The sequence below is a fragment of the Lepisma saccharinum genome, chromosome 10, assembly GCF_977018435.1.
Source record: "Lepisma saccharinum chromosome 10, izLepSacc3.1, whole genome shotgun sequence".
In the NCBI taxonomy this organism is placed as follows: Eukaryota; Metazoa; Arthropoda; class Insecta; order Zygentoma; family Lepismatidae; genus Lepisma; species Lepisma saccharinum.
Window position 1 is genome coordinate 26,969,688 of NC_139238.1, and position 25,567 is coordinate 26,995,254.

Genomic DNA, 25,567 nt, shown 5'->3' on the forward strand with positions numbered 1-25,567 from the left:
ATTACAATGGTTTCAAAGGTTAATTAACTGTTTTCCCGAATTGTTTCTGTTCCATAGTTCCATAGTTAAGAAATTGTTTAATATGTTTTCAATTCCATTTTCTTTGGCGGGGACAAAAACGTCCCTGGCAGGGATTAAAATATTTTTTCATCTGCCGGTGATAAAAATTTTTGAGGTAGTGGGGAATACCGGAACCCACCCCCCCTCCCCCCATTAATTAATACACTGTGTATAGCTAGAAGTTCAGGCCCGAATCTACTGTTTAAATAGAAACTGGATTCGCCTTGCTTTCTTTAAAAGAACATTTATCATTTAGTTGATGAACAGCTCTATGCCTTGCTATCTTTGCATGAACATCTATCACTTAGTTGATGAACAGCTCTATGTCTTTTTTGTACTTTTTCACAATGCACAGATATCAAGCTGAGACCAGTCCTTCATAGTACTACCTCTGATCCATGTTTTTACATGCTGAGGGGAACTGTAAACAATGTAATAATTCAAAATAACTGAGTGTGAATTATCAAGGTCAGATCTCCATTTTCGTAATCCCGAACAGCTGAGAAATGTCAAAGGGTCTTATTTAAAAGAGGTTTAATTCTAGATATTTTATGCACTGTAATTGGATTAAATTCTTTTGAGATCAACAGTTCTTTTTCCAGAAGTGCAAAAACAATCACTTGAAGGTGAACTGTCGAAAATCTCCCGCCCTGAAAATTTTTCGACCTGGTCTGGAAATGCATTTTTTTTCAGTACTAAACGTCATGATTTATGGGATAGATGAGTATTTGAAACAGGTGAGTTGGCACTACTGGTTGGCTTCAGTGATGACTGAATGGTCAGTCAACTAGAGACGTTCGACGAAGTAGGAGTGCTGTTATTGTGTTTCCATTGTTCGTGTTGCAATTATTGTGCTTCGGATATTATGCTCTTGTGTAGACTAGGGGTAAGTAATTAAATGTCCTGTAGTATATTATAAAAGTGCCATTCATTAACCACTAACTACATGTGGTAAAACCATGGTTTAGTTGAGTATGTTCGTGTATCATCGTATTTTTATTAACGGGGTAAAATTACCTAAGTTGGATGACCACGTGTTTCCAAAATTGGACAGGGGAAAGTATGGGCTGTGGACAGAGATGGAATTGCAAATGGCTATAGCAGCATAAACAATGGGGACTATGGCTTGAACGAGTGTAGTAGAAGGTATGGTTTGTTTGGTTTTACATCTGACCGAATATTCAACGTGATGAGTCAGGTTTCACCACAGTTCAGAAACGTCCACAAAAAATTGTAGCAAAGAAAGGAAAATCACAGGTAGGTGCCGTTACAAGCGGCGAACGTGGAGTAAATACCACAGTGGTGTGTGCAGTGAGTGCTGCAGGTGTCTATGAGGGGCAGTCAAATGAAAACCGAACACCCGCTACAAAGTGACAATGGAGTTTGTTTTATTCAAAAGTATTGCCACCAGTGTTAAGACATTTATCCCACTGGGAAACGAGACGTTCAATTCCAGTCTTGTAGAAAGAGGTAGGTCGCTGACGGATCCACAACCTCACCCACTGTTCCACTTCCTCGTCCGAATGAAACCGACGTCCACGAATGTCTTTCTTCAGGTCACCAAAAATGTGGAAGTCACAAGGGGAAAGATCGGGGTTGTACGGATAATGTTCAAGCGTTTCCCAGCCAAATGTCCGAAGCTTATCCCTCACCAGATTGGCAGTATGGGGACGGGCGTTATCATGCAAAAGGATGATTCCGTCCGACAGCATTTAAGGGCGTTTTGACTATATGGCGCGTCGCAGTTTCTGCAACGTGTCTGCATAGCGCTGCGCATTGATTGTGGCTCCACGCTGTAGGAAGTCGACAAGCAGAGGGCCCTTGCAGTCGAAGAAGAAGCTCAGCATGACCTTACCGGAACTCGTATGGACAGCCTTAGATTTCTTTGGCGGGGGAGAATCGACGTGTTTCCATTGTTGGCTTTGCCGTTTGCTCTCGGGCTCAAAATGGTGGCACCACGTTTCGTCCCCTGTGACGATACGTGACAGAAACGCATACTCTTCCTCTGGTACCGCTGCAAATGACTCAGACATGCAGTCATTCTGTCAATCTTTTGTCCCTCCGTCAGTTGATGCGGAACCACTAGGCGCAAATTTTTCGGAACTGCAGGTGATCGTTGATAATGGCATGCACAGAGCCATGACTAATGCCAACCTGAACATGAATTTCTTCCTCTGTGATTCGTCGGTCTTCCCGGATCAGACCATCGATCCTCGCAATCAGGCGTAATGGCTCGATGGGCCTGTCCCGGGCGCGGATCGTCTTGCAGTGATGTGCGTCCTTCGCGGAATCTCTTCTGCCACTCGTGCACACTTGTCAGGGACATGCAGTGTTCGCCATACACTGCAGCCATGCGACGATGAATTTCGCGTGATCCAGCACCCTCAGCCACCAAGAAATGAACCACACCTCTCTGCTCTTCTTTGCTTGCCTCCATTTCCAATGCTGAACGAACACACTTTTCACTACGCTCACCTCCTGAGCAATGACGAAGCAACTGTGTGGACCTGTGCTTTTTCACTATGCATTTCTCCTACCCTACAGATGGCAGTATCGATACGTAACAACAGTGTTGCCAACTTTTGCGAGGAATGTGTTTTATGGTGGGTGTTTTATGGTGGGTGTAGATACATTAGACATACATACGTACATGCCTTTTGTGAGCGGTCCAACCTAAGCAACCTGTGCTCCAAGTTAGGAAACCTATAATGGACCGATGTCACTACTTTCGTTTATGTACCCTATTATATTGGTTCCTGCATTTTTTGTTAAAATACATATATGATGTGAAAGCTAATAGTTTGTGATTCTCATACCTACAATTTCGTTAGTTTTCTGTGTCTTGTTTTTGGTGCAGAAACAAAATAGTATCAACTGGACCAATTTCGGCAACTCTCCCCTATTAATACTTCCTTCCCAATTCCGTCTCGACCAAAATTATTCTATCTCTCACGACCCTATTTACGGTGGTCGACATGATTGTAATATGTCTTGTGAAAACGTTCTGTCGTTATTTTTGTTGGACTAGGCAGTTAATTGATGTAACTGGAAGCCAGTGATGTGCGTCTACGCGTAAACAACGATAGTCTACATTCTACACGTAGACTATTTTATACACGTAGATCACGTAATCTATGTAAACAACATGGCGAAAGGTGATAACTTAGCAAAGGGCGTCCTGGAAGTAAAACAAAATTATAGTGCGTATCAGTTGCTGATGTGTGAAGAGAACTTTTCATACTCTTTCTTCAAAATTCGAACAATTTCTCACCTAGGAAAAAACCTAATATAGGAAATATTCTAGTGTTTTATGGGGAAAAGACCGCTCTTGCCTCACGACTGCCATCTGTTGTCTTTTTTGCATACTATTTATCTTCTTCCATAGTTGATAATAGAAGAGAAGATAAATTTTGTTGTAAATGGGATTATTTTCATTTCTTTAGAAACCCATATAGTTGAAAATGTCACTTTCCTTTCATGAAACCCTTGAAAATTAATTGTAATGCACTTTAGATTGTCTACGTAGTCTATGTGAACTACAACCCAATGTAATCTACGCGTAGACAACGCACGTAGACGTAAACTTATAGTCTATGGCACATCACTGCTGACAGTCTGTAAATCGCACAAAAATATTATTTGTAATAAAATATTGGTACAATTTCAGTATTCGAATTACATTAACCTTTTCCAGATAGCTATCGCAGGGGGCAGTGCTCCCCATACCACCCCCCTCTGCGGTCGCCCTTGTCTATCACTACTAGCCTACATGTAAATCTTACTAACAATCCCAATAAGGTTAGAACCTTTTTATGTGTAAAGTATTTCAATTCGGTCCAGGGACCTTTTTTCCGGCTGAATTTAAATACGGTCCAGGAACCTTTTTTCAATGAAACAATACGCAACTTGTATGAATTTAAATTGTGCGAGGAAAAAGTTTCCGGCCCTGCATCGGAACCCAATAGAACCCATTAGAATTTATAGGTTCCTGGACCTCTAACAACCCTCATGTTAAGTATAGCCAACAACCCCTGAAACGAAAATCCTGGGTACGCTAGTGTACAGTTACAAGTACCTTCCTTTCTGCTTCACCCTTGAACGTGTAACTTCAAACATTTCCAAGGTTTCTCACTCCCTCCCACGTGTTTCTTCAAGGACGTTCTTAAGGCCTCTCCCATCTTAACACCGACTGCGTGATCCATCCGCCATTTCCTGGACAAGAAATAGAACACAGATTTCCAGTAGTTCCCTCGTAAGAGAAACATGTTAACAGAATCACGTAACAATACCATGATTGTTACCTTCCAAGTGCCCTCTCGTGCAACATCGTGGGAGATTATGTCATGTGGCAACAATACGTATATAATATGACGCTAGTCGCCTTCTGTGTTGGCAGACGCGAAGGAGATAATCTTCCCGCCATTTTGCTCGAGCTGTTTGTTGGGCTGTGTTGATATTGCAATAATGGCTACTGGACTGGTTGTCGTCATTCCTTTGGTGCTAGTGGTTTTGGGAGCAGAGACAACAGCGAAGGAACTACGTAAGTCTGTATTTTAATCATATAGCCTTCCATAGGAATCATACCGGTACCCAGTGGCGCCACCTTTTGCCCCTGTACTATGCTAAACCTTACCTACAAAGAGAAATAGGTTAAACTATCTTCCCCCCCCCCCCCACGGTTTGGGAACTGTCGGTACCAGTATTTTGTAGACAATGATGCCCGTAGGATTTTCTCGCTGGGGCAGAGTACTATTTCACCCTGCCTCGCAGTAGTAGAAACTAATATTTTACTTTTTATTATTGTTAACATTAATTTAGATATTGAAAATTAATTGAAAATACTTTGGCATTGTTCAATAGTTCAAACTTGAGTCCACTATTCAAATAGAAAGTGGATTCGCCTTGCTTCCTTATTGATTGACTTTTTGCACGTTTTTCATCACGATGTACAGACGTCAAACTGGAACGTTAAAGTTCCACGTGCATATAACACCGTGTCGTCATAAAAGTACATTTAGGGTGTGGGGGTAGGGTCCCGCACATTCTCGATCTCGCTATTTTGAAGGTGATCAACCGCCTTTACCCCGCAGGTACCCATTGATTTAAGGCTGGGTGACGTCCAGAGCCGCTTTATACGCGGAAAAGGCCGGAAAAATTCCGAACTTAGATCACTCACTCCGGGAATCGAACTGTGGTCTCTCGCGTGGCAGTCAGACGCCCTATCAACTAAACCACCGCGGCCCAAACCAAACTGAACTAATTTAATCTGCTGTCCTTCAAGGCACCTTCCTGCAGTCAGCATGATTCCAAATCTCTGATGAAACGTTTGTTCTCTCTTTATTTTGTTGGACATAGTTGTTAAGCTGCTGTAATTTAGAGCCTGAAAATCACAGAAAACAACTTTTAAGAAAATATCCCTAAAATTGCTAAGTTAGAACTCGGTCATCGTGATCTCATTTATCGCACAACTCATTACCACCTTCATTTTCTGATGTCAGACTGCACAGTGCTGGATTTCGGGACCTCACAGAATGCAATCCATCTATAAGGTTGGATCATAGTAGCGAACAATGCCAAACTGTACAATTGCTGCAAATTGTTCATCTCATGAAACGGAAATGTTCTTCCATGTTGGTAGAATGATATCCTACCAGGTCAAGACTACGAACACCAATAAAGAGAAGGGCGTTCTGTAGTATGGTGCTTTGAAGAAAATGCTACCCCTCCCTTCAAATAATAAATCTTACGAACAAGGCTCAAAATTACATCATACGATAAACTGACATGCTTACAACGGGCATAATTTTTTGAACCAATTACCGCACTCCTAACTTATCTTATTTTATAACAGTATTGTGAGGATTCTTATCTAGAAGAGTTCAATTAAAACTGTAAGTTATTATCAATATGTTGTAAAAATACATCACACTTATCTCGAATATTTTATACTTCAATTACATGTACTAAAGTGTGCAAAATTATGAATATAACCATAATTTTTATATGTTTTTCCCGACAGGAAAAGTAACTACTTTGTGCTGCCATCTATGAATTAAAAGTACAAAATTGACATTTCAAGTTTAAAATCACTATCAGTCTAGACGTAAGATATAATGAGTATTATTGGAAATAATGGTGAGAATTACCATTTTTACATGTCAAGGGTGTAAGGCGTATGCATCTCATCGCCACCATAGTCAGAAGTGGCCCGGTTGATTGAGTGTTTCATTTTACGTTCTTTCCGCCACTTTTGGTAATTGCAACGATGGAAAGACCCTGGCGCCCCGATGGGCTGAATTTGGTCCTGCACAGTGATGTGCTGTAGACTATAAGTTTACGTCTACATGCGTGATCTACATTGGGTTGTGGTTTACATAGACTACGTAGACAATCTAAAGTGCATTAAAATTAATTTTCAAGGGTTTCATGAAAGGAAAGTGACATTTTCAACTATATTGGTTCCTAAGGAAATGAAAATAATCCTAGTTACAAAACAATTTCTCTTCTCTTCTTATCAAATATGGAAGAAGATAAATAGTATGCAAAAAAGAACAACAGATGGCAGTCGTGAGGCAAAATTAGTCTGTCTTCCATAAAACACTATAATATTTTCTATGTTAGGCTTTTTTCCTAGGTGAGAAATTGTTCGAATTTGGAAGGGAGCGTATGAAAAGTTTTCCTCACACATCAGCAACTGATATGCAGCATAATTTTCTTTTAATTCCACGGCGCCCTTTGCTAAGTTATCACCTTTCGCCATGTTGTTTACATAGATTACGTAATCTACGTGTATTAAATAGTCTACGTGTAGAATGTAAACTATCGTTGTTTACGCGTAGACGCACATCACTGGTCCTGGAACCCTGTATAGGCCTCTACAAAAGTTGGTGATTATATTGTCGATAAGAATGGTATCGAGACTGAACGAGAAGGACCAACCTCCGTGACGGAGTGGTTAGCACAGCACGCTACTGCACCAGCGGTTCCGGGCAGGGGGGCCCATCCCTCCCAAGGCCAATGGTGCATCCCCCCCCAAAATCTACGACAGCGTGTCTACCGTAAATAACTTTTTCTTAGCTTCTTGTCAGAAATGATGCACCTGCTTTAAATTAAGCAGTATACCAACACTAAGCATTATATTTCAAGAAGTGATGTTAATAATGAATATCGAGAATGTCTTGTAATGCAGCTATAGTACAAAAACTCACCTCATTAAAGCGCCAAACACGCATTCTCGCAAACATCTTTGCGAACGAAGCGAGCAAGAAAATTTGTACATCCATTTCTTTGCAGGCTTGCAAGAATATTAATTTAATGGGGGTCAACACTTTCTTAGGATCCAGAGATATGTAGTCTTTTCCAGCGTCTCTTTTGGCACGTTTGAGGTTTACCATATGGCTAAATACAGTCTATAAAATTTCATGTTCGAACTCTCTCTCCACTACAAGAATCCCTTGACAATCTAAAATTTAACACTTTATCAAGAGATTCATATCTTAGTACTCATTCCACCACCAAAATTTCCATACCAATTTTAGACTTACTGTTGATACTGAAGAGTGGATATTGCCCCCTCCAAAAAAAATAATTCTCAGTCTCCCACTCCAGAATTTCCGCAAGCTAACTAAACTACCCCCCATAATCTAAGATTTAGAGTTGGATACTGTCCTCCAAAGTTTAATTCAGAATCCCCCCTCAGAACCAATGTGTCAATTAAGACCTGATATGTGAGAGTAAGATATTTCTCGACAATGTCCTTGTAGATGTAGATATTTAGTCTCCATTTATTTTATTTATGTATTTATTTATTTACTCAGAGTTTCAGATACAGTCTTATTTGGCCATTTTACACTGAAACATCATAAAGTAGAAACAAAAAATAACAAAAGATAAAAACAATAACAAGATGGGATACATTTACATGTTCTTCGTCAGTAATATACAAAAATTTCGTTCTGGAAGGAAAATATCTACATTCAGGGGAAGTTTGTTGTAGATATCTGGGAGCCTGTAAAACAAGGAGCGTTGTAGAAGGGATAGCCTAGTGGTTGGGTTGTGGAAGAGTTGCAGGTTGCGCGTTAGCTTTTGGGGTACCCTAAGTGTGAATTCACTGATTAGGAGATCTGTTCTGATTTTGCCATTTATTATCTTGTATAAAAATTTCATGTCAGCTAGATCACGACGAATGGATGGAGTGTGAATATTCAGAGCAGCCATGGTGTCTGATCTGGATACATGTCGAAAGGAAGGTATTCCATGGCGAACAATTGCAAGAAAGAAACTGAGAACAGAATCTATTCTGGTGAGATAGGTTTTTGAGGCCATTGCCAAAATTGGGGAACAGTATTCAAGGATGGGCGAGGGGAAAGATTTAAAGAATAAAGCAAGAGATGATGGGTTTTGAATTTCGCTAAATCTGTATAGAAGACCGAGAAGGAACATGGCTTTTTTAGTGGTACCTATAATATGATAATTAAAAGTGAGTTTTTCATCCACGATAATACCTAGGTCCTTTTGGGTGGAAACATTTTGGATTGGATTGTTTTCAATAGAATAAGTAGAGACCACTTTGTTCTTTTTAGGGAATAAGTAAGGAAAGAGCATTTCTAAATTTCACTGACGACACCACTTAACAAGTTCTGTGAGAGCATTTTGAAGAATCATCATGTCATGATGCGATGAGATCTCCTTAAAGAGTTACAGTCATCCCCAAAAAAAAGTATATTGATAGGGAGGGAGGACAGTTTTTCAGGGAGGTCGTCCATGTACAGAAGGAATAGGAGCGGCCCTAAGACACTCCCCTGAGGAACTCCAGACAAAACGGGAAGAAAGTTAGAAGAGGTACCTGAAAGAACAACACGTTGTTCACGCTCATGGAGGTAGTCCTGGAGTAAAGATAGAAATTTGCCATGGATGTTAAATCTGGATGACAATTTATGAAGAAGAAATTTATGATTAATTTTGTCAAAAGCTTTCGAAATGTCCAAATATATAGTGTCAAGTTGGGAGTTATTATCAATAGCTCTGGCAGCATGCGAAAGTAAGACGGAAATATTTGTTAGGCAAGAGCTGCCTGGAAGAAAACCATTTTGTGCTGTGTTGATATAGGGGTTACGTAAACTGAAGTAACCTGTTTCTGATGATTTTTTCACAAATAATTGATAGTGGCGATAGAAGTGAGATTGGTCTATAGGATTTTACACATTTTTTATCTCCAGTTTTGTGAATTCGAACAATGTTGGCCCGTTTGAAGTTTTTCGGAAACACACCCTCAACATTTGTTGAGTAAGGCAGACAGAGGAATAGCCAAGGAGTCGGCAGTTTTACGTAGGAATATTGTGGGGATTTCACCTGGACCTAGGGAGAAGGTATTTTACTTCCTCGGGGGATGTTTTGATTGAAGATAGTGTGTGAGGACAGACAGCATTTAAGTGGGGAGAGGGTCGGAAACTGAGGGAGGTGAGAAGTTCTGATGAAAAAAAACATTGAAAAGTTCGGCTCGCTCTTCTCCACTAGCAATATCAGTATTATGAACAATTTCTTTAGGTATATGTGGACTTTGTTTTCTTGAATTTAGTAATGTGAAGAATCTCTTAGGGTTTGCAGTACATTCGGTTATTTTGTTCTGAGTAGGTATTTTGAATGACGTCTGATGTCACAATAGGTACTGTGAGTGTGAACATTTGGGTGCTGCTTCCATAGGTACCAAGCCTGTTTCTTACTTTTTAACACAAAGAGAACTTCTCTGTCCAACCGGACGGGGTATTTCGTAGATCTCGGTCTCGCAGTAGGCACGAAGTCTTTAATCGTGGCATGCAGAATTTGAACAAAGTTCTCAAGGGCTTCATTTACTTCCTCTTCCATCAACAAAAACCAAGGGTAGGCGTTGAGCGTATGCTGGATGACATTCCATGGAGCTTTTCGCCATAGGTGGTGGTGGTGGTGGGGGGGGGGGTTCTGCTTGACGGATTCCTTGTCTTTCTTCATGGTAGGCAGGTGCGTTGTGACGTCGAGTGAGTCATGGTCGGAGGTTAGAAGATTTTTTCCTGTAGTTACCTGCATATTAGGCAGGGTTGCCAGTACATAATCAAGGTTGCTGTCACCACGTGTTTTATGCAAGTTGAACTGGTTTAACCCTATTCCGTGAATGAACGTATCAATAAACCACTGATCATTTTGGCAGTTTACAGTTCCCGTATTTGGGCTTTCCCAATTGATGGACAGGTTGAAATCACCAAATAACATAATATCACCTCTTGTCATTGCTGCTAATACCGAATCCCTGCAGGCTTCGAAGATGGAAATAGGAGAGTTCTTATGTGGACGATAATACGATCCAATTAGCAGTTTTTTTGTTTCTTTTTGAAAATTGAGTTCTATCCAAATAAATTCACAGTCCTTGATTGGGTCTCTTCGTATTTTACAATTCCATTTAACATTAACGCAGATCATCACTCCTTCACCACGACGACTTGCACGGTCATTTCTAAATACATTGAAATGCTTTAAAAATGGAAATTCACTATCCATCACCGTGTCGTTCACTTACGTTTCGGTGAAAACTAAGCAGTCATATTGCAGTAGCTCGCTTAAGTGATTTGTCACAGTCAGAAAGTTTGTTTTTTATACTTTGCATGTTCTGGTAATATACGAAAAAAACAGCATAATTTCCTTGGGAGGGTCCCGGATTGATATGGATTTCACCGCAAATGATATCTCACAAAATATACATAAAGCTTTTAATTCGCAGAACGTTTTGGTACATTTTTGATTTGAAATGTTGCAAATTATCTATCAAGATATAATGTTGCTTTATTTCTTAAAATTAAACAGGAATGGTCTCCATCTTGTGTCAAATTTCGACATAGATCGAGACGAGGAACAGAGCATACATTTCTAGGCTCATCGAAACGAGACAAGACCGAGATGAAGCGAGATTTGAGTCCGAGACTCTTGGTGTTGATCTTGTTCGAGAATATCATGAAGTTTAATATTCGTAAACAAAAATTCCTGTATGTAGCTTCCATCTTTATTTTCTAATTCTCATTATTTGTCTAATAGCGTCATTATAGCGCTTTGAAAATAACATATTGACGATTTAAGTATTTTTATTATGACATGGGCCCGGAAGTTGAGGAGAAATCCTTTTTTTTCCTTAGTGTCCGAAGACGAGGCCCAACATAATATATGTTCATTTTGGGTCATTGTAGACCAGAAAAAGGTGGGTTTTATTTGTCCTTTTTTAGGTCTTAACGGCTTTTTTTGGCTTATTGGTCCTTTCTTAGCCTATTATTAGGTCTTAACTGCTTTTTTTGCAACTTCACCTTCTTTCAACTACATTGTTACTGCCCATTCTCAATTCGGATCATCATCAGTTCATTACCTCTTAAACATCGTCTCTGTAGTAAGGAAATAATATATATATATATATATACAGGGTCCGGCGGAATGAATAGCCCGATTTGAGTCACGTAGTACGGCGTCGCTGTTGCGCCTGCGCAACGATGTTGTGCGCGCTGCATTGAGGAAGGACTGCCATTTGTAAGTATGGCCTTGTGGAGTTCGGAACATCGAGCATTCGCCGTTGAGGCGTATTTAAAAAATAACGAGTCTCCAATCACCGTGCAGCGGCTCTTTCGTCGCCATTTCCAGGTGGGCCGACATCAGAACGTCCCGGATCATAGGACGATTGTACGGTGGGCGCAACAATTCAGGACTAATGCATCGTGTGCAAAAAAGAAAAGCCCGGGGCAACCAAAGACACAACGGACCCAGGGCCGAGTGGAGGAGGCCCGTCAAGCACTGATCCGAAGTCCTCGGCGTTCTGCTGCCAGACATGCCTTGGCGCTAGGAATGTCAGATCGTTCCCTGCGGCGCATCATCCATGAAGACCTCCACTTCCACCCCTACAAAATGCAGGTCGCACACAAACTAACCGAACAAGATAAACATGCCCGACGAACCTTTGCGTTGCGTTGCTTGGAACTTTTAACAGCCGAGCCGCAGATGTGAAACAACATACTGATGTCGGATGAGGCTCATTTTGATCTGCACGGTGGTGTCAATAAACAGAATTACAGATACTGGGCGCCATTTAATCCACGTTGGCTGCATGAGCAACCCCTGCACAGTAAACGTGTGACGGTGTGGTGCGGTGTGGCATCGTTTGGCATCATCGTTCCATATTTTTTTGAGGATCTTCATGGACGTGCGGTAACGGTTAATAGCGATCGCTATGTCCAAATGTTACATGACCTTCTCCTTCCAAGGATGAACAGAGACATATGGTTCCAACAGGACGGGGCAACAGCCCACACGGCCCGCCGGTCCATGACTGTCTTGCGGCGTCATTTTCCTCGTCGATTGATTTCCCGATTTGGGGACATTCATTGGCCATCACGGTCGCCCGATTTGACTGCCCCTGACTTCTTCTTGTGGGGCTACCTGAAAAGTCAAGTGTACGCTACACGTCCTCACACCGTGGCTGAACTGAAGGCAAGGATACGTACAGCTGTGGAGGCGATCCCATTAGACATGCTGGAGCAGGTGATGCGAGCTTTTGTTCGCCGCCTGGAAGAATGCGTTGAACGTGATGGCGACCATCTGTCGGGCGTTATCTTCAAAACCAAGTAAAATGGCATATATGGTATGTAATGGCATCTATTATTCTTTGTTTTCAATGTGTGTTTCAATAAATTATTCGATTTGTTTCGACGTTCTGTCCTCTTTATATCCTACTATTCATTCTGCCGGACCCTGTATATATATATATATATATATATATATATATATATATATATATATATATATATATACTCTCTATGTGATCAAAAGTATCCGGACACACCGCGTTTATCATAGAGGGCGACACAGTACTTCCATCTACCACGTGGAACACATAGTCAGCGTAGTCTGCAGACAGTGTGAGACAGCAGTATGGGGGGGTGGTCTGAGGAATTCGCAGACTTCCAACGTGGTCAGTTGGTTGGGTGCCACTTGTGTAGGAAGTCTGTGTGTGAGATTTCCATCCTCCTAAACATCCCTCTGTCCACTCTTTCGAATGTTATAGTGAAGGGATTTGTACAACCCAAAAGCGTGCTGCCCAACCTCCCACATTGACCTCCAAGACCATCGAGTGTTGAAGAGGGTCGTACAGCATTATCGTCAATCATCCATCGCCACCATCACACAGGAATTCCGAACTGCATCAGGATCTACTCCAAGCACCATTACTGTTTGGCGCAAGGTGCGGCAACTTGGTTTCCATGGCCGAGCAGCTGCCCATAAGTCAAAGATCACACAGACAATTACCAAACGCCGCCTCGTCTGGTGCAAGGAGCGTCGAAACTGGACCATAGAACAGTGTAAAACCGTTGTGTGGAGTGATGAATCACAGTACACAATGTAGCTATCCGATGGCAGGGTGTGGATGTGGTCAATGCCTGGTGAACGACCTCTACCAGCCTGTATAGTGCCGACAGTGAAATTCGGAGGTGGCGGGGTTACAGTGTGGTCATGTTTCTCCTGGAGGGGGCTTGGCCCCCTTGTTGCTTTACATGGCAATGTCACGGCCCAAGCTTACGTTGAGATTTTAACAGCTTTCATGCTGCCTACCGTCGAAGACCAGTTCGGGGATGACCGTTGTGTTTTTCAACATGACCGAGCACCCGTCCATACTGCAGGGCTTGTGGGGGAGTGGTTTGACGACAACAACGTCCCACTAATAGAGTGGCCTGCGCAAAGTCCTGATTTGAAACCCATAGAACATTTCTGGGATGTTTTGGAATGCCGACTTCGTGCTAGACCACACCGATCCACATAAATACCTCTTCTCATTTGGCGCTCTGCGAGGAATGGGCTGCCATTCCTCAGGAAACCTTCCGGCACCTGATTGAAAGTATGCCTGTGAGAGTGAACGCTGTCATCAAGGCTAAGGGTGGGCCAACACTGTATTGACTGGCAATGTTCCCGATGGAGGGTTGCCCAAACTTGTACTTTATTTTCAGGTGGGTGTCCGGATACTTTTGATCACATAGAGTATATATATATATATATATATATATATTTGAACCATCCCTGAAACGAGAGAAAAACATTTTTGGACGACTGAAGCAGGTATGGTACAAGGTCCTTTGACCTTATCTTGTCTGGAAGATCGCTCTGTGGCAACTTTCTCTTGTTTTGAAGCATTCAGCACTGTGTATACGACCAGACAGACCGCGCCTGCAAAGATATCAAGTCAGATAAGGAGGTGCCGCGCATATTCATTAAATATGTAATTAGAACTGAAGTTATTAATTAATTTGGATCACATTTATACGTTTTTTTTCCAGTTTTTAGGTCCTTTTTTGACATTTTTAGTTCTTTTTATAGGTCTTTTTTTGGCAATTTATAGGTCTTCATCAGCCCTAATTATCACAGATAACCAGAACTTAAAAAACAAAACGACAATTGCGAAGTTCTTAGTTTGACACAGCTCAACCAAGAGAAGAAACCTATCGGAAAACTCGCGAACTTAAGTGAAGAGTCATTAATTTTTTTTTATCTTCTCGTATCAACTATGCTTGTGGCCGAATGCCAGTCAGTATTAACATTGTTTATGCGGATATTTTTTAAACATTAAACAAGCAAATCATGCTCCACATGAATGTTCAGTATGCGGAAAAGGTTTCTAAGGTCTAAAATAGTTTATAAGATAAACAGCTAATTGTATCTCCCCCATATCTCGTTTGCGGTTGAAAATTCGACGATAGCGTCAGAGGGTGTTTCTCTTCTTGGTCGGGTCGTATAGATAGGCTTTCCAAATAGCACTTATTGACTGCATGGGCTGGGAATAAATTATGCTGAGAAAGAATGAACGTTGAGCCTTGTATCTTCTAAATTCACTGCAAACTCACTTCCAGTACGTTTCCACAAAATTCTTCTGCCCCCTCGTTTCACCTAAAATTCTACTCAAATTTCCCAACGCCAATGTATATTATTTCTCGTGTGGCAACGCTGATACGCGATAACGATATGCAAAGTACAACATAATGAAACGTCTTGCAACTTGATGCGTACAAAATTATATGCGTTTTCGCACACAATCAGATTAGTGGTTACGACATGTCATCATGAAGAGGTTGCATTACTGACGCACAAGTTACCGCACTTGCTTTCCAAGTAGCGTAACATTAAATTTTATTTATTTATTCAAACAAATTCAGAACAAAACAGTCATTTAACTAAAATATTCAATAATAAAAGCGAAAAGAAACACATGTGAAAATTTACAGAAACAAATTAAAGATGGCAGCACTAGTTACATAAATGCCGTTTTGAGACAGACGACAGAAGTGCACACCTTGAGGGAGAAGGTTTACGACATTTCGTGAAAGTTTTTTTCTGTTTAATTATTCATTTGTTTATCTATTCAATTCTTCCTTTTATATAGCGCAGATTATGTTTCAACCCTTGTCTTACACTTACCCATGTCACTACTCTTTATCCACATTAGAACATATATTAGAACCAAAAAATAAAAGTTTCCATCTGATAATTGTTCAGCTAAGTGGTTTTGTTCTGAAATTGAAGACACTTGACCATATCTTTAGTGTAAGTTTAATAATGTGTAACTATTTTTTCCTAACATTATTGTTATTACTGCATAAATACCTTATTCATAATAATGTATATCCAATTTTTCCACATGCTGTAGTTTTTTGTTACATTGATCTCAATTTCGCCAGTTCCGATTTTCCCCAGGTTATGCCGTATAGTCCGGTGCTTTTGAAATCCAAGGTTTTTCATTGTTGTTGAACATACAGGGTGATTCAAAAGTACCTTAAGTCGACCTCCGTGTGTGTTGTTTGTGTCATTTCATCAATTTCATCATGTCATCACTCATTCTCATCTTCGCAGTTAGCCACAAGTGGCAGAAAAGCGAAGTAAAATAATGTAATGGAGTTAAGCTGGGTACAAATGGTCATGATAGAAACAGGTTAGGCAAAGGGGAACCATATTCGTGTGTTCCAAGCGGACGTCCGCCATATTGGTTGCCGCCATATTGAATTCAATTCATTTTTTTAATGCGAAGGGGGTTATGCGATATATGAAATCAGGCTAGAATTTCACGAGAAATCCAATGGTGAAGGTTTTTTTCGGCCTATCTAAAATCAGGAAAATGTTATGACTGCTGATTGTCACAAATGTATCATTTCCCAGGTATGATAAAACAGAGTCAGAATACCCCTAACGCGTGAGGAACACATCGAGATGGTACTGCTGTCTGAGGAGAGCAGTTCACGTCCCATTACAAATTATTATAATCAAGGACACCCCTAACAAGATTCAGTATCGCACGTGACAGTTGCACAATTACTCCAAAAGTTCCTGGAGACAGATCAGTCGACGACAGATGACGATCAGGACGTCACAGAACCACCACTGACGAAGAAAGAGCCACAGCTGTTCTGGCTTCATTTGCAAAGTCTCTCTACCAATTACAGCATGCGTCGTGACCCTTCCTTTGGAATGGTTTGGGTTTCGTTGTATGCTAAATTTAAAACATCTATCTATTCTGAAATATGTCTTTTCTAATCACAAGCGAAAGCTGCAGGTTTTTTTTTTTTGCTGGATTTATGCAATCGTCTAGAAGGTGATAGTCGAGTAAGAAAGAAGTCAATGTCTAGAGAGGGGATCTTGTTGAACTTGGAATGGAAAAGAAGAAAACAGCTTCAAGTGGAATTGATGCCTGCCACAACATGCAAAGTACCGACATTTCGAATTAAAATCATTCATTAAATCTGGCACTCTTTTTTCCATATTGTTTTATTTTTCGTAATAATAAAAACATACTAGCTTATTACCCGGCGTAGCACGGGTATTTAATTATCCTAATCATCTATTAGACAGCAAAATAATGAATTGTACCTATATTTGATTTCATCGTGAATGTCACCAATCAGCTTAGCGGCTCCGTAAACTATGCATTCGTCACTAAGGTAGGTATAGGCGTAACTTGGCGGGGGCAAGTGGGGCCGCTTGCTCCCCAAAATTTTTAAGCTATTAAATTAAAAAGTTATCGATACTTTTGTTAACCTCTTGGGATCTGAGTAGCAAAGAATTGAAGTGTATTTTTTTATGATTGTGCAAATGTAAGCTATTCAGAAAAATAGTTCTGGGCGCTATTTTTGATTGATTTATTTCATGTTTTAAGTCCACTTTATGCACAGGAAGGCTAATTGGGACTGGACCTACAGTTTAAAGTGGGATCCGAACCACTATGTGCCTCCTCCGGGTATCGAACCCGGTATGGACGCTGTTTTTATTGGATGGAAAACTTATTAATTCTGCCCCTCCCCAAGTTAAGTGCCAAGTTACGGTCATGATTGTAGGTCATTTTTCACCCCCTCTCACCCCCCATGCCGATAGGTGATGAACTTGGAGTTGAACGGCATTTGTCATAGCAATTTCGCACCTTCTATGTAGGCAACCAAATTCGCCGTGCTGTATAGAGGGAAGCATACCTTGCAGGATCTGACACACGGAAAATGCCACGCAACAGTATACTATTTTGTCCCCTTCCCACCCCCACCCCTAGGGGTGTTAGGGGTGGCTTACCCCCACATTATTTCTTTCCAGGTTGCAAGTGATAAGTGTACCAAGTTTGGTTGAAATTTCTACAGGCGTACGAGAGTTATGCCGGAACAAACACACACACATACATCCATTTTTATATAGAAGATAGATGAAGACATATTTATGTGTCATAAGTAGAGGCACATATTTTTGGTAATTAAAAAAGCAATATTTCGGTACAAAAACAGAGTTGATTTCGGGTTCAAAAGCGGTAAATAAAATGAAATGTCGGTGTTATAGCGGTGAATAATCACATGAAAAGTGCTATATAAAATGACATTTTGGTTTTAAAATTGCGAATATAATCCTAAGTTTGATTTAAAAACTGCACTTATTACACAAAATAAACTTATCCCTTCTAATAGCACATTTATGAAGTTACCAGAGTATTAAGTTTATTCCTGTGTAAAGGGGTTTATTTTTGCTTCTCAAATATTTACAGCAGAATTAATCAATTTTCCGTGAATTGCATAACTCACAGGATACTTCAGACTTCAGAAAGTGTCACGTCGGTATATAAACGGTAAATTTCGTGTTTAAGAGTTAATTTCGCTTTTTGCAGTTCATTTCGCATTATTTCGTGACAAAACATGGTCACAAAATGCATCTCACACCTTTTAAAAACATGAAAAATTAACACTACAATGTGTTTTTTCACATTTCGTTTTTTCGTCAAAAACGAAATATGCATGCCCCTAGTCATAAGTATAAATAAAACACATGCAAGTCTTCAAAAATTTATTTCATTAGAATTTATGATCAGTTATTTGTGTAATTTGTTTTCAAGAAAGTTTATAGCAGAAAGTTAGTGTACATGTTACTTTGTAGTTACTTTTCAAGCACAAGTAATGGAAACTGGGTTACCTTTATTAATGAGGAACTCAGTTTCTTTCAAAAAGTTAATTAAGGTTACAGTGCGGAGAACGTTGATAAAATACTCAAAAAACAACATTTACGGATTGAATGACATGCATTTCACTTCACAAATGCTAATTTGTTCCTACCTTTAAGCAGGTGAAAATTTTGTTTTCTTTGGATTTCAAATTTTTTATATTTATTTTATCAGTTTATCGATTTTGCCCTCTTCAACTTGTGTCAAGACTATATTTACACTTTTTAGTAATTTTTTTATTATTCACTATTATTTATTTGCGTCTTCTAGCTGACTACATGAAGAGATGCAGAAGAAACGACCTCAATCTGAACGAATGTTTGAAGTCTGCGTTACAAGGTCTGAGGGACCAACTCCGAACAGGTAAGAGCAACGTCAATTTCAACTGTTTTTGTCAATTAGATTGTATTATATTTCTCCGCTAGATGGCATTAGCAACTTTAAACCAACTTTTAGCAACATTATCTATCACAATGAGCTGAATTGAAAACAAAGATTAAACTAGATTATAGCAATTTTAACCTTTGAAAAAGAAAACAGAAGAATAATAGCAAAAAATGCTTAAATGTCAAGTAAATCCCGTTATTTGCAAATTTACCGCATAAAGATGAGAATTATATACTTATATACTTTGTAAAATGAATTGTGTTCCCTTGGTTTCAAAGTTTTCCCTTCGTTTCAAGGTTATGTATAATAACTCGTCAAGGATGGTAAAAACAAGGTTTTTTAATATGTTGACGACATGGGACGTGAAATATTGCCGTCTTTATCATAAAGTTCTATTATTTATATGTACATGAGGGTTGGGAAGAAATAGTGGCAACACATCCATACATGACAATCCATTTATTGCATAATCTACAGACTTTCACATTCTCTCAATGTAATTCCTGGCCATATTTATGACCCTCTGCGCCACATTGTTGGAAGACACTGAACACAGTAGCAGTGGTTTGTATTTTTGTCCATGAAGGAGTGGCCTATGACGTTTCAAGTGGGGAAACGCTGTCTTCTCAGTAGTTCCTTGACACTGGAAAAGATAAAGAAGTTGCAGGGTCTAATGTCGGGGAAATATGGAGGATGTTCCTGTACCAACCACCGTACCTATTCCCTTACACAGGCAGCATTTTGACAGTGGGTATTGTAGATGATGTTCCGACAACCTGTGGTAGTATTCGGAATTCGCAGTCTGCCCCGGAGGAACTGAGTGATGAATATAATACCTTCCACATCATACGTCACTATCAGCATCATTTTCACACTCCCGGGTTCTTAGCGTAGTTGTCTTGCACTGGGGGGACGACGTGTGGCGACATTCACTGAACTGGTGTTTCATTTCTTATCGAAACGCGCGACCATTAACGCTGTAACGCGAGAAAATAGACCCGCATGACATTCCGTCGCGTTTGTGCCATGATCACTTCAATCTTAACCCATGCACGCTGCTCTCTTCGAATACATCGTTTTCGAGTGGTCCAATTTCACAGCTCTGTATTCGTCCGCTTGCATGCACTGCACTAGCGACAGTGAGTGCGTTGAACAACTATATGCCTTCATTCTAAACGTACAGGCAACAGCAACGCCCTCTCTTGATCACGTGACGTCACAACAGTGTTGCCACTGCCTTTTTTACAACCCTCGTACATACGTAATATTGTTGTTATTAACAACAATGAAGTGATTAATTTGAAGTGCTTGTTATTAGGGTAATGCATGTAGCCATTAACATAACATTTCTAAATATTTACAGATGGAATACCTGAATTTAAAATTCCAGTCATTGATCCTTTGCAAATTCCAAAATTAGTCCTGAATCAAGCAACAGGGCCTGTGACTGTAAGGATTGTATTTGAAAATGCAACATTCTATGGTTTTGGAAATTACATGATACAGAGTGTCAGGTTAGTGTTAATTTCAATTAAAAATTGAAAAAAATGAAATTAGTAAATTCAAATTCTTTAAGAAGTTATTTATCTATGACAGATTTTTTTATGTGATAATCTTACATAAAGATATAGGCTATATATACGTATATTCATTTTAATATTATAATACTACAACTTGTAGGCCTATATCCTATTATGGACATGGTCAGTAAGCTTCAAAAGCCGAAATTCTTAAAATGTTTTCGAAATATCGTAAAAAGTTATTTATAAATTTGTCCTTTAATATAAATTCAAGTTTATTTCTACTAATTCTTTAATAATATTTTTCTCTTTTTTTCACACACACATGTGAATCTGTAGCGATATAACATATTTGGAAGATACTTCTTAAACACAGAGCTTTAACTCAAACTCGTTGTTGATTTCTTGTTTTACATGATCTTTGGGAACTAATATTACTACTTGTATTACTACTAAATCATTTTATTTTATATTCTTCATATACAGAGCTGATCTTAAGAACAACAAAATGGAAATATTCCTTAACGTTCCAAGCATTGTTCTGAGCTCCAAGTACAAAAGTAACGGAAGAATGTTTCTCTTGCCAATTCAGGCTGAAGGATACTGCAACAATACTTTAAGTAAGTGTACTTTCAATTGTTACTTTCCATAATCCCATAATATTATACACCGCCCCACAATCATTATCGTAAGGTTTACCTTGACCTGTAATTGTAAGAGCAAATAATTGCATGGCAAGAGAAATTTTACCAATTGTGACTCTAGATGGAGACAGTCTTATATTAATCATATTTCACGTTATGTGATTCTATGGGTGTGACAATAGTGTACTTTGGTAATGATATTTGATGGTATCAATTTTTGACATTCAGTATATTTATTTGATTTTGTTTAATAAACAAACTTTCAAGGAAACTTTATTTGAAAGACAATAAAGTACATTATACTAATCTGCGATCTAATGATATTAATATTATCCGTGTATCGAAATGTAACGAGATAAGGATTATTTCATCTTGGTTGATGCCAAGTAAATGAACTTGGTGAAAACTGCAGAAATTAAAGAAATTTGACCAAATTTAAACAACATTGAAGGTCAACCTTAGAATAATGATATAGTGTCTCATTCACCTTATTGCTTCCCTCCCATACGCTAGTTACGAAATTGTTTATACATTCTTCTCTTCTTCTATTTATTATTATTCTTCTATTTCTTTTATTTATTAGTTTGTACTGGATAAGGTCCCGGGTTCCATACCCGTAGGAGGCACTTAGTGGTTCGGATCCCACTTTAAACTGTAGGAGCAGTCCCGATCGTAGCTCTTCTCAAGTCTTGTGGCGGGCGCCCTACATCCTGGCAAGTAAAGTAGGGATCGTGGAAGCCACCAATCCAGCGCGATAAGAATCACAGCAGCCTGTAGAACGAGGTGCGCGCAGCACATCCTCCCGCGGCGTCGTAACTCTCGGCGCCACCGCTGTTGTCTGGTTGGTCTGCTACGTGTTCCCCGCTCCCCACTTCCCTTGGCAGCATGTAGGCCGCCCGCCGTAAGACTGTACAAGAACTATAGCCTTTACTGTGCATAAAGTCGACTTAAAGCACCAACTCAATCAATCAATTGTACTGGGTACTTTGATATATTTTATGTGTATTTATAAATTAATAGCATAATTATATAGTATGACATTTTGATGTCTGTAGAATGAAAAACGTAGCTCCAACCTTACTAAAAAAATAATAAAAAATATGGTTAATCATTCATATTTTGGACAAAGTTTCAACTAATGTAAGTATTATTTTACAAATTCAACCCCCTCTTCCTACCCTTTCTCAACTAAAATTTTGATTAAGCAAACATTCAATATTAAAATAGAATGCTATATTAAATATAATATTTGTAATATGATATTCAATTCCATTTCTACGGATAATTTTCAATATACGTTTGTGTATTTTCAGCTGATGTTGAGGCAAAGTTTGAGCTACAAGGAAAATCTGAATCCAAAGCAGACGGAGTGTTTTGGCAAATAGAATCATTTTCAGTAATATTCGATGCAAAGAAAGCTCACTTCCATTATAGTGATATTTTTACTAAAAGTAAAGAATTATGTAAGTATTGGTCTTATCTTTTACTTTTGGTTTAATTTAATTTATTCTTTGTATGAAATACTGTTGTTTACGATTTTTGAGGTTAAGTATGCAGAATACTTGAAATCAACCTACGAATTTGGATAACTAAAATTTATCGATTGATTGATTTAAAATTTTTGAGTGCGTCTGCACATGTGGTCATTTTGTATCCTTCAATGTATACGTGGAAATATCCCCTTATCTAAACTTCTTAAATAAAATTCTTCAAGTGCCTAAATGGACGAAATGCACTGTAAATAGTTAAAGTATTAATGAAAGATGGCAGCACAAGTGGCTGAATATGGATTATATTATTAAACGAGTGAGAGGTGATGTAATTGATTACAAAACAAATGTAAGTTTTAATAATGAATAAATAACAATTAAATTTGTACGAGCAAATAAAATAAACACTAAGGAATATGTGAAATCAAAAGGATCGCCGTAACAGTCACATACGAGTTGAATAACAAGTTAAGGAAAAGAAACTGCAGTTCTGAATCTGGGTCTTTACCTTCTAGCAGGAAAGTAAGGGATGTAAGAAGACTCTTTAGAAAAATTAAAAGCGCAAGGTTGCAAAGAGACTTGCCAAAACAAACTCAACACATTAGAAATAAAGAATAAACTATGAACTTCCTCACAGACAGTAGAATACTTCTTCTTCTTTATTTTTGGCTCACACCGCGTTGCAGTTTCTAGCCAACGTTGCTGAGTTCAGGTTCTATTGTTAATATCTATGGTCCAAACTGTTAGATACCAGCTCTTCCTAAAAAGCTAAAAACATTTTGTTATAACACTGTCGCCATCTCCCGACAGGGATTACATACATTTGGGAAGATGAAAAGTCTGCCTGAGGAAAGCAGACACAATCAAGAAGAATATGCCGAACACTTAAAACGACATGACACATTGGAGAGTTCAGCCCTTGCAGCAAGTGACCATGGGTGAGACGGCTGTGTCCAATACGCAGCCGAGTTTAAAAAAATTCTCAACGGGATCAATTGTAAACGTGAAGACATCGTGTTCTCTCGAAATATAGTATTACAATTGAAAACAATTATACAATAGCTAACGCCCAATTAAAATTATATACTAGAAAACTACTCAGTTCAACGTACTATTCTATGCTCATTGTTTTAACTATTTCAGCTGACAACTTGAATGCTATCTTGAACGAGAATTCACTTTTCATCCTCAACGAAATCAAGGAAGAAATCGGAGAAAATCTCAGTGACATCTTCAGGGAGTTTGCGAAGAATGTCTTTGGACAGGTGCCAGTCAACAGCGTGTTCATTAGAGACTGACAACATATTCATCATACAGGTGGCCGTCAACAGCGTGTTCATTAGACCGACAACATATTCATCATACAAGTGCCCATCAACAGTGTGTTCATTATAGACTGAAAATATATTCAACATGCAAGTGCCCTTCAACAGCGTGCTAGTTAGAGACTGCCAAGATATTCAACATACAACAGTTCTTCAACAGCGTGTTCCTTAGAGACTGAAAATATATTTAAAAAACAGATGTCCTTCAACAGCCTGTTCACTAGAGACTGATAACATATTCAGCATACAGGTGTCTTCAACAGCGTGTTTAGTATAGACAGAACTCATATTCAACAATGTGTTTAGTAGAAGACAAGACACGAAAATGTCCATTAACAGCGTATTCAATATAGCCAGACATCATACTCAGCTTATAAGTGTCTATGAACAGTGTGTTCATTAGAGCTGACAACATATTCAACAGGCCTCCCCGATGGCGCAGTGCTAGCGTCGTCACCTTGTAATCAAGGGGTCCCGGGTTCGATACCCGGTGGAGGCACAAGTGGTTCGGATCCCACTTTAAACCGTAGGTCCAGTCCCGATTAGCCTTACTGTGCATAAAGTGGACTTAAAACACCAACTCAACTCAACAATATATTCAACAGGTATCCGTCTACGTGAAATTCAAACTGCACGCAGTTCAACAATACATTGGATTACATATAAAAATTTATTAACTATTAATACATCTTACAAACGCCACAGGACACAGACATCACTAGAAAATACTGAATCATTCAAATTATCATTTTTACAATAAACATTTTCATCACAAATATTTACAAAATAGGAATTTGTCACAACTTTGAGTGTAATAATTAGTTTTTATTTTCTAGAAATAAAGGTATCGATTGGTGCTTTAAGCGCTACTGTATTAGCGTAATCAGTCAACAATATGTCAATATCTTCTTGAATTTCAGACAACAATTCTCTGTAAAAGAAATCCCAAAACTGATTGACGAAAGCCACTGCAGCTCCATCTGAAATTAGACAATAAAAAATAAATATGAGCAAATCCAAATTTTGATTTACAATCCTAAAATTACTGTGAGATTCATTAAAATATTTCTTAATATAATCTATAAGTATCTTGAGTGTTCATTACAAATGGAATAATACAGTGCGTTCGATTTGGCGTGACATGGCGCAGTTGCCGGCATTTTCGTCCCGTAACGTCTACTAACCTGTCTTATAAGAGTTGTTCACGCGCTATCTCGGCTAAGAGCCAAAACAAACGCACTGTATAAGTCCATGTCTGTTAACTATAAATATAATAATTACATAAATATATATAATTTTTTAAAAAAAAATAATTACAGATCAGATAAGGGACTCATTATTTAGGTAATAAACTTAATTGTAAACGTGTAGCCAGATTATGTTTGTTTACCCTTTCATATTTTAGAATAACAGAAACCAATAGTAAGCACTCATATTGTAGACAGTTAAATTTTGAAACAAAATCCGCCAAATCATAATTTTGGTATCAGAACCCGCCATAATCAATCAACATTTCCATGCAGTTTGCTTGCTTATTTACTAAGATCCATTAAATACAGCAAAGATAATTACTTTCATACATGGAAAATCAGTAATTAAGATCGATTCTTGGAAGAGCCACTTGGGCAGA

The 25,567-nt window shown here is 38.9% G+C and overlaps 2 protein-coding genes across 2 annotated transcripts in view; one reads left to right on the forward strand and one right to left on the reverse strand.

Moving 5' to 3' along the window:
• The first annotated feature begins 4,437 nt into the window (after positions 1-4,437).
• Positions 4,438-24,608, forward strand: LOC145994264 (protein takeout-like). Its single transcript, XM_083130368.1, has 6 exons — positions 4,438-4,600; positions 18,842-18,934; positions 20,322-20,472; positions 20,965-21,098; positions 22,436-22,585; positions 23,756-24,608. Exons 1-6 carry the CDS (start codon positions 4,525-4,527, stop codon positions 23,908-23,910), a joined length of 759 nt encoding a protein of 252 aa, XP_082986494.1. The 5' UTR covers positions 4,438-4,524; the 3' UTR covers positions 23,911-24,608.
• LOC145994263 (protein takeout-like) overlaps positions 24,594-25,567 on the reverse strand; it is a 37,177-nt gene continuing 36,203 nt past the window's right edge. The window contains exon 6 of the mRNA XM_083130367.1: positions 24,594-24,917. Coding sequence (XP_082986493.1) covers positions 24,763-24,917 — 155 coding nt within the window. The 3' untranslated portion in view covers positions 24,594-24,762. The remainder of the gene's footprint in view (positions 24,918-25,567) is intronic.